This window comes from Mugil cephalus, chromosome 5 (assembly GCF_022458985.1).
Source record: "Mugil cephalus isolate CIBA_MC_2020 chromosome 5, CIBA_Mcephalus_1.1, whole genome shotgun sequence".
Classification (NCBI taxonomy): Eukaryota; Metazoa; Chordata; class Actinopteri; order Mugiliformes; family Mugilidae; genus Mugil; species Mugil cephalus.
In genome coordinates, this window is record NC_061774.1 from 3,602,910 (window position 1) to 3,612,687 (window position 9,778).

At 39.3% G+C, this 9,778-nt stretch overlaps 1 protein-coding gene across 1 annotated transcript; it reads right to left on the reverse strand.

Annotated features, from left to right (window-relative positions):
- Positions 1 to 2,411: 2,411 nt before the first annotated feature.
- lrit3a (info leucine-rich repeat, immunoglobulin-like and transmembrane domains 3a) lies at positions 2,412 to 9,138 on the reverse strand. The gene is made up of 4 exons (XM_047585352.1): positions 8,868 to 9,138; positions 7,208 to 7,674; positions 4,235 to 4,540; positions 2,412 to 4,137 (listed from the first exon to the last, which is right to left on the reverse strand). Exons 1-4 carry the CDS (start codon positions 8,981 to 8,983, stop codon positions 3,113 to 3,115), a joined length of 1,914 nt encoding a protein of 637 aa, XP_047441308.1. The 5' UTR covers positions 8,984 to 9,138; the 3' UTR covers positions 2,412 to 3,112.
- Positions 9,139 to 9,778: the final 640 nt, after the last annotated feature.

Genomic DNA, 9,778 nt, shown 5'->3' on the forward strand with positions numbered 1-9,778 from the left:
AGCTGCAGTCAGTTTCTCAAGCAGAATGTGGAATATGCAAGAAATTAGGCTGGACTGAAAAAGCTTCCCGCATAATAACAACATACCCTTAGTCCCCGCCCCCTGACCTGTGTCCTTTGTGAAAGTAGATGGATGTATCTGTTTGAGTTTTTGCATCTGGGAGTGAAGTGAACATGGCATGGAAGCCAGTCAGACAGAATCCTGCAATATTTATCCACTGAAGAGTAAAATGGACACTTGGTGTATTTTTCACTCCATAAAACCATTTCCAAATGACATGCTTACAGTAAAAATGTAATTCACTCATGCCACACACACAAAAGACACACTGTTTGTGTTCTATGTGTGTGAATGGGAAGTCAGTGTGTCAGAGTGTCTCCTGTTGAAGTTCATGTGGCTCCCAGAGTCAATTGGCAGAATGAGTAATTTATAGAGAACCATGGAGGAGTGAAGCATTATCCCTAAACTGTTTGTCCTCTTTTTACGCAGGAGAACAACTAACAAAGGCCAAGAACCACAACCTCTATTCATACCCACCATGACTAGGATATTGTCAGGAACAACGTCACCGGTAACTCTGCAAAGCAGCAGCAGAAGATTTACACTGGTGAGAAAGTCGCCTTGTCTCCAGACTAATGCTGCAGTCTGGAGGGCACTGACCTTTTCCCACGATATCATCCTTGTCAGATAACAATGAAAATGTCTATAACTACACTTTAGGTGACTAGCGTTTGGATGACAGTCCCACATGGGTTTGAATCATCAGGAGGAGTGTGTATCTAGGTTATAGCCAGAGTTTACATGGTGTCACACGTCACTGCGTTCATAAGACATATTCTTCCATTTCTTAATTCCACCTGAGTGAATCACTTTCTATCCATCCTACACAAAGCTGTTCAGTCTCTTCCACTTGATGATGTCAAACTGACATTTGATGCCCTCAGTCATACTAACATGTGCTACTGAAAACCATCTACGGTCTCTAAATAAATAAATACAAATTCAGTCTGCTTTAAGTTTAGAAGTCAGTTTTAACAGCATATAGTTTTACATTTTCTATAAACAATACTCTATTTAAATCAATCAAAAAAACAACCTCTTTTACTCTGAATTACAACATTCAGTACTCTATAGTAAACAGAAAATTGTGAGGAGATATCTTCATCTAACCTTGTGATAAGTCTGTCAACCTATCAGCAGTCATCTGATGACGGCCAGTGCTTTGTGGCTTCAGGTGTGACCAGCAGATATCTGGATGACCGATAATGAGAAACCAAGAGTTCCTGTTTGATGCGCTGGTCAGTTTTTAAAGTCCATCTAGCAAATTGAGACTGAAGAACAGAGTTGGAGCTGAGAACGTTTTTCTCTCCGTCTTACTGACTGTTTTACCTGTATGCAACCAGAGCACACTCACACGGTCCACAGATCAGAAATAGGGAAGAGCTTGGATGAAAATCATGTCCCTTGCTGAAAGACTCAGCACACATATATATAGATATACTGTACAGCACAGTGTTGTGTTATTCTGCCTTTATTTTCATGTGGCAAGAATCCACTAGGCTGCTGTAAAGCCACTAATCATGATGCAACTGTCAAGCCTCTGCATAAGCGGCTAATCGTATCTCACTTCCAGCTACCTTATCTGGATTTACCAGTGGAGAATAAAGTGAATTTCTCTTTATTGTGTTGTCCTAAGTATCTTCCTGGAACGCTGAGACATATCCACCCTACTACCTATCAGTCATAGTCATTCGTCAACACCTCAGCCCGTCCTTGTCTATCATCCATTCAGTCTGTTTATTGAAACAGTCTGACTGTTGCTATTATAACAGCACAGGTGGCATTACACATCTCTTAGTGCTGCAGCTGGTAGCACATAGATATCCATACAAACCGTTTTCTAGGTCCACCTATCATTTCATCTGGGTTCACTGCCATGTCTGTTCAAATCTTCAGAGAGCACCGCAACTGTGACCTATTGATTTTCTGGATGAGCAGACCTGCTCTTCGCTTTTCATCTCAAAACCTCATAAACCATACAATCCATTGTTGGTAGAAAATTCTGAGATTGTCACAAAAGTGACACCAACTTAGAAAAATGTATATTGTAGCATGAAAAGTGGGATTTTTTAATGCTCAAGGGAGTTAGTGAATTTCCTGTGATTTTCAACCTGCAGGTATTCATGAATACTTTTTTTGTATGCACTGAAAGTGCACCTTGTAATGTTTTTTGACAAAATGCAGATGCTTTACACTTACACCTGGGCTTTAATAACATTTTGTATTCAAAGAACTGTACAATTACAATATCAAGGTACCATTGGGAGCCACTTTTGGAGCAGTGACTTACCCAGGGCACGAGGACGTTTGACATTTTTCTACTTAAATAACTTAATGTGTTACACAACAGATAGAAGTCAACATTTGTTCACTTTATTAAAAACAAGAGTACAACTCCATTTATAGACAGTTATGTACATATAATCATAAAGTGGCAATATGAATCACGGGACACTGTATTCTATCAAACACACTGACAGTACTTCATGGTCCAGTAAGGCAATGCTTTAAAGCAACAATAATGTTGTTAATGTGATGGGGGAGTATTATGGCTCTTCTCTGACACCACCACAATATTCACATCTGACACTTTGCAACTTTGGCATCAAAAATATCATCAGACACCATACGCATTTAACTGACAGGCTCTTTGTATGGTGGTATTTATGATTAAGTCCCACAAAGTGCTGTGGTATAGTGAAAACTACTTACCTTCCTTCTTTAAATGTAAGGCTCCAGAACATAAGGACATGGATAAAAAGTCTGATTTGATTTTTAACACACATTCTTTTGTACAACAACCAATGAATGTTTTCATAACTATACGTTTCCAAGTCACTACATGAATGTCTACAAATGAAAAGGTGATGGAAAGTGCAGAATAAACGTGCTACACCATTCTGTATAACAAATTCATTCCTTCCAGCCCACAGATCAGAAAAAAAATGCATAGACATTCATAAAGATCTACAAATAATTTCGTAGTTTAGCGACATGAAAGGCATATTGAGAATATTTCTTATAATGTGGGCACTGGCCTTGGTTTGTTGCATCAGCAGAGATATTCAGATCGGGAACTGTCACTCTTATAGGTCATCTGGGAGTCGATGCTTGACCTCGAACATAGGAGCATTCGCTCTGAATCATGAGTCGGTCTCCTGGCCCAAAGCTCAGTTGGGCGAGAGTTCAGAGTTCTTTGTTTCATTGAAATGGTCTCAAACTTGACATAGCTTTCTTTTTCCAGCTCCTCTTCATCGACATTGGTGTTACGTCCCTTGCAGTAGAGAGCGAGGATTTTGTACAGCAACAGAGCAATAAGAGGCAAAACCAAAGCACAGGCAATCCCACTTATGATCATGAAAAGCTGGTTCTGCCCACCATCCTCTACGTTGTCCAGTGTGTAGAAGTCAATGCAAGGGTCTTTTGAAGCGGCACTACCTTTTGCTACGAGGCAAACTGAGTACCTCATCCCAGATGACAGTCCATCTAGGAGCACTTTACCACTGCCAGCCTTCGTCTCCAGTGTTCTCTTAGCGTCATCCTCACCATAGGGTGAATATACAACGGTGAGTGGGGCATCATTTGGTAACCCATCTGCTGCCCACAGCAACACTGCACTGTCAACTGTTTCTTCTACAGTCTTAAGGTCTTTTACAGACTTTGACGGATCACTTTTCTTGCTCTTTTCATCTGCTGCAAGATTTCTGCCATTACCTCCTTGCTGATTTTTTGTTTGCTTGAACGTGCCTTTCTGTAAGCCACTGCTGGGAGTAGTTTTTTGCTTCCTAGCGGGTAATGTTGAAGTTCTTGGAAGGACTGTGGACATGATGGAGGGTGATTCAGTAACATCTGCTGGGGGAATAAATGTTGTGCCTTGGCTGGTTCGTGCAGTTCCAATGTCAGTCCTTAGTGGAGGGATGGTGGTGCTGATAGCACCCGCAATCGAAACAGAAATGGTGGCTTTTGCACTGCCAGCATCATTTTTAGCTTTGCAGCTGTAGTTCCCAGCATCTTTGTACAATATTCCATGCAAGCTCATGATGGACCACCGAACCCCATCACTTGGTGACTCCTGGACTATATAATGAAGAACATGATAAGGATTAGGTCTTTGTCAAGGTTACTAAACAAGGAACACCATTGATTTTGCTTACTAAAATTTGTCATATTATACCTGTATTGTTGACTGGTGAGCCATCTGACTTAGCCCAATGTAGACTTGGTGTTGGAAACCCGGTGGTGTCACATCGCAGGAGTACATTGCTGCCCAAAGGAGATGTGATCTTGGTTGCAGATGTCATCACTGTTGGCTTTACACAGTTGTCAAGTTCAGCACGTTGAAAAACGACACCTGCCAGATTCTCAGGTGCAGCACAGGCGAGGAATAGATCCATCAAAATCACTGGTGTGTCAACCATTTTGGAAATCTCAATCAGTTTGGAGATTTTGCAGTCACAGAACCAGGGGTTGTCTTGGAGGCCTGAAAATGCAAAGATTGATTACAGTTATTAATTGTCGTTTCAGACAGTTGCTGTGCCAAATGCCATGGACTTAAAGACTATGTTACTATAAGGTATTTGTGTTAATCATGGAGGACATGTTGAGATGATGTTTTGTCTAGTACTCTCAAAACTGTCATATAAGATCATCAGCTATATCTTGTATTATTAGATTCTACTTGTTTCCTTCAGCTTGATATGTGTATATATGACAGAAGTTTGTTTGTCTGGTTTCTCTTGCTCTACTGATGAGGTTTCTTCCTGTTAAAAGGGGGTCGTCCTCAGGCTTGCTCTGGAGGTTTCAAAAATTGAATTGAACTGAATTGAATTGGATTGGAAATTTGAAAAATGACAAAGTTCTAGCATAAGTCATCTGCTATTTTATGAAAAACACTTGAGCTTATATTTCTTTTAATTTACCCTTTTTCTTTTTGCAGGCAGGATGATCGAATTCAAGTGCTAAGGAAGGGGGAGTTATCATTAAGCAGTTATGGACTTTGTCATACAACCTGGTGTAAATACCTGGTTCACATAATAGGTGACCACATGCACCAGTCAGTACTAAAGCCCTTTATCCCGATTAGTTTGTCTTAACAGTTGCAAAGCACCTAAGCTGTCTCTGAGCTTCCTCCAAACTGTGGTAGTGTTCTTTTTCCATTAGCTTTGTTGTTACCGTAAATAACAATATACTACAAAACACTTTGTAATCCAAATATCAAGTTTAAACTAATACTATATATTTGCACATGATGTTAGAAACTGGAAATGAAGTTGCATGCAATGCACTGGATTTTTTTAGTCCCAACCACGATGTTTCCCTCTGTAACTTCTGTTCTTATTCATGATTTGGCACTAACGGATATCGCCTCACATGTACGATGCTCCATAGAGTCTGTCATCTGTTTGTGTACAGGCTGTTTCCTGTTTTTTTCTTGCCACCTAATCCCGTTTCTCCTTCGGGAACACCAGAGCACACCACATGGATAAGCTAGCTTGCCCTCATATAGCCTATTAATAATATCCCTCCAGCGGTCCAAGCTGCTACACAGATGCCGTAAACATGCATTGAGTTATGTGGCATTTTTTGTCATTTATTTATTTATTTTCAAAATTCACCCAATTTGAAAAGAGAAAATGGTATTTAAAAAGTGTGATTACATTTACAGGTGACTAAACTGTCACAAACATAATGTGATCATTGCTCTGTCACTTAGGATAGAACTGACATTTGACCTATTTACTGTTTACATTGGTTCCAGTAGGACTTAAAACTTGCAAGAGCTTAAAATGAAGCTGCAAGTTCAATTAAACCTTGTACATTGCACACAGGTTTAGTTTAACAAAGTCAACTGTCAACTTTCAGTAGCATAGTAGTAGTAACCAGTATGTACTAGGAGAATGAATCATACCACTGCACATATGCAGTCTGTGTTAACTCCTGTTTGTCAATATGTCCAGCGTTGTTGAGGTTTCTAGATTTTTGCACAACTGATTCATTATACAGCTACATACACCATCCATCACTGATGGATGAACTTCTGGATACCCAGAAGGTCATTTCAGTTGGATGTATTGAGTTCAGAATGATTTGAACAGCACTGTATAATTATATTCTTCCATGGAGCTGTCATAAGGTCCAAGTTAAATGTCAGATACATAATTTCCTTTCTACCGCATTTCATACTGAAACACAGTTTCGACCAATGCTTATGAGTACACAATGGTGGCGGTTTGATTGATCATGACCCTGAACTTTGGCCCAGACAATATTGGTCGTGGGACTTGGGACAACAACCCATCCTAAACGGTGACTGCTAATGACAGTCAAATGCCCCCTGCAAAAGTTATGGCTTCACTCCAAGTTTATCAGCTTTAGATTCCTTTATTTTAAGGTAGTATCAAAGATTCCAGTATAAGAAACATACTATTAAGTATGAGATAGGTTTGTGCAATAATTTCCTGTAATTAAGACCTCATTTTCTGACTGGGATACTACCATTTTATTCTCTTTAGTTGCTCAGCTTTACTTCTGGTGACTGTTTGAACTATGGATTGACTTATAGTAGCTTAGAATACATTAGAATGGAGTCCTTGTTCTCATTCCAAAGTGCAATGTCCCTTTAGTTACAAGGCAAATAACCTATCTTCAATCAAGAACAATGTGTATAAGCTGGTCAGTACTTTATATTGTCTACTTAAACTTAAGTGTCTGGTAGGTAATTATTATTTGGTTAGGTCAAAGCATCATCTTGCATCCTCAACATGTGCTCCTTTTGCTCAGTTGTATTGTACATCTTAGTTGTTTTTTTGTTTGTTTGTATAATATATGTGAATATACGTTAATTGTATGACTTCACTATTGCATACAATCTGAGGATGTTGGTGTCATGATGTATTGTGTTAATTATTCTATAGTATTCTACAGTTAATCAGAACATTAAAAACATGTAAAGTGTCAACTCTGACACTCTTTGAATAAGCTAATTTGCCAGTCTCCTGGCAGTTGCTACCACTAAATCAGAATTACCGGTCTGGTGAGATCAATAGGTGATGAAATGATGTTCCTGAGGTAATTACAAAGAACCCTAAAAGTGTCTTGGCCTTAATATCCTGTAAAAATCCAGCCAAATGGGATATTTTGTCCTTACCTAACACAACTTTCTGGGAAGCATTAGAAGAGACAGGTGCTCCATTAAAGGGTGGCCATATATCCATGAGATCAGAGGGCAGGGTGGTTAATTTGTTGCTGGATAGATCCAAGTAAGTAATGTTCAGGAGGTAGGGGATCGCCTCATTGGGAACAGTATTAATTCTGTTATTGTGGAGATCCAGTGTCCTCAGCCTGGGCATCTCTTTGAGAGACTCCCATGGGAACATGGAGATCAAATTTCCATCCAGCCTCAGCTCATGAAGCACTTTTAGATTGTAGAAACTTCCAGTATCCACTGAGGTTATGGAGTTGTAGGTAATCCAAAGGTACCGTAGGTCCACCAGGTAGTAAAAAGCTTCTGTCGGGATTCGCCGCACTGCGGTTTTCTCTATGCGAAGTTTGACCGTATCCACAGGAACATTGACAGGAATATCAGACATGTCTTGGTCATTGCAGAGCACAGATCTGAAAATCATAAATGAATAAGTTATAGGTATTTATGGACATGTTGTCAGCTTTTACCAAGAGTACCACTTAAACACTGGAACAACCGGATGTGTCCATTCACATGAACCAATGATTGTTAATTATTGAGCTCTAGAATGTATATATGTCTATTCATTTGTTGCCTATCCAAACATCGGTCCGTTCATTCAGACTGTCCATCATGTGGGTTGCATTTTCTGACATGACTGTGGTCCACCTGAAGGACACTTCCTGGATGACAAGGTCAGAGCTTGTCTACGTCATCATTTATAGTGAGTGATTGTGTGGGCTACAAGATATGGAATAACTTCAATCAATCAATTATAGTCATGGTCATGGTTTGTAAAAAAAATAAAAATATATATATATATTATTTTACAATTAGCATTAACATTATTTCAAACTAATTTGAGCTTAGATTTTAGCTGCCTGTTTTAGTGTTGTTTATGCTTGCTCTATGTGGTTTCAGGCTCATGGGTTCTTTAAAGTGGAGTCAAAGGCAATTTTGATGAATAACCAAAATTCATATAATTCGATTTCTGTTTTCAGTGGTACAGCCATCTCTCTGTTACTTTTTCTTAGTTAGTTTTATAGGCATACATTGAAATACATCAGACCTTCTTCTTGTCTTTAGATGTATCACACAATAGTGTTCAGTGCTAATTGGACTTATTAGGTCTTTGTCAGGGTTAAATGGATTGGTACCTTGTCAGGGAACATATATTATGTCGGCGCAAGTTAGTACACCATGTACAATTTGCACTGTGATGAATCTTGCTTGCTTGATAAAATTTTCACTTGCTTGCTTGATAAAATTTTCACTTAATGTAACACAAGCCCTTACTGTTTACCGTCTGTGGACATAACACTGATAACACACATGTGGTTCGAGCACCTTAACATTTTATGTTAATTCAGATGTGTCTTCAGTCTCCCTGAAGTCACTAAAACGATTCAGAACTAAGAATAAATAAACTCATCACAACCTTAAGAACACACCAAGGTGGTAGGAGTTTGTTTTTACTATTTTTTTTTTTTACCCAAGTGACATTATAGAGTAGGTGACCTACATAGGTACATTCTTCAAAATGTTGTGAAATTGCTGTTCATCTTTTAAATTTATACAATAAACCAACTGCAATTTGATTGAGCACAATTCAAGTTCAATTTACCTGCTTCCAGCTCCTTCAGTACGTCCATGGGCAACACAGGTACACTGGGATGGACAGAAGGGACGAGCCATACTCAGGCAGCATAGGAATACATGCAGACAGAAAAGTCGACGCATGATGTCACCCAAATGCACCCAAAATGCTCACGTCGAGGAGATATCAGGAAAAAAGACATCAGGATTCATTTGGAGCCTGAGGATTTATTCTTCCCAAAAAACAAATGCAAAATAATGAAAAGAGCTTTCCATAAGCGCCAGTGGTACACAGGCTGAGGATCTAATTACAGTACAGGTGACCTGTCAGATTGACCGAGAGGGGGAGGGGTTTGGGAATTAGTGAGGGATTTTCTTTAGTTCGAAAAGGTCACGCAAGCCCAGCCAGTGTGGCACGATCAGTCTCTTCAAGATGGCGCCCTCGAGCTAATTCTGGAGAGGTGTCTTTCACGTGATGAGCCACTCCTTCCGTTAATCCATTCAGTTAGCAACATGGCCGTCAGCTGTATTAATTTCGCTCCTTTTGTTTTATACATTGTTTTATATTTGTATATACATTCGTTCTTTTTGTTCTGTTTTATTTCCCTCTGTATAGCTTGGACCAAGCACGTATAGTATTTATTTTCTGAAGGCCATGAGGTTGGACCGTTTGATGCCAGCTTGATTTTAAAATAAGAAGACTGCATTATTTATTTTTTTTTTTTTCTTGAATTCCAGTGCAGTGACTCTCAGGACATTTCTTGTAAATGTAAATGTATTATACAGCTAGAGGCCATATTTAAGATGTGTGAGGGAGTTCTGTCTGGCACCAGGGTGCAAAATGTAATCCTGAATATGATTTATTGCTGGGTGGATCAGTGGCTTTGGGTAGGAGGCCAAACTCAAGCTGTCTAATACATTATGTAAACCTTTCCTATT

Coding starts and splice junctions, on each gene's coding strand:
- lrit3a (XM_047585352.1), bottom strand. CDS start 8,983: ATGCGTCGACTTTTCTGTCTGCATGTATTCCTATGCTGCCTGAGTATG. Junction 7,675..8,867: donor ACTGAAGGAGCTGGAAGCAG/GTAAATTGAACT, acceptor TATGATTTTCAG/ATCTGTGCTCTGCAATGACC. Junction 4,138..4,234: donor CTCACCAGTCAACAATACAG/GTATAATATGAC, acceptor TTCATTATATAG/TCCAGGAGTCACCAAGTGAT.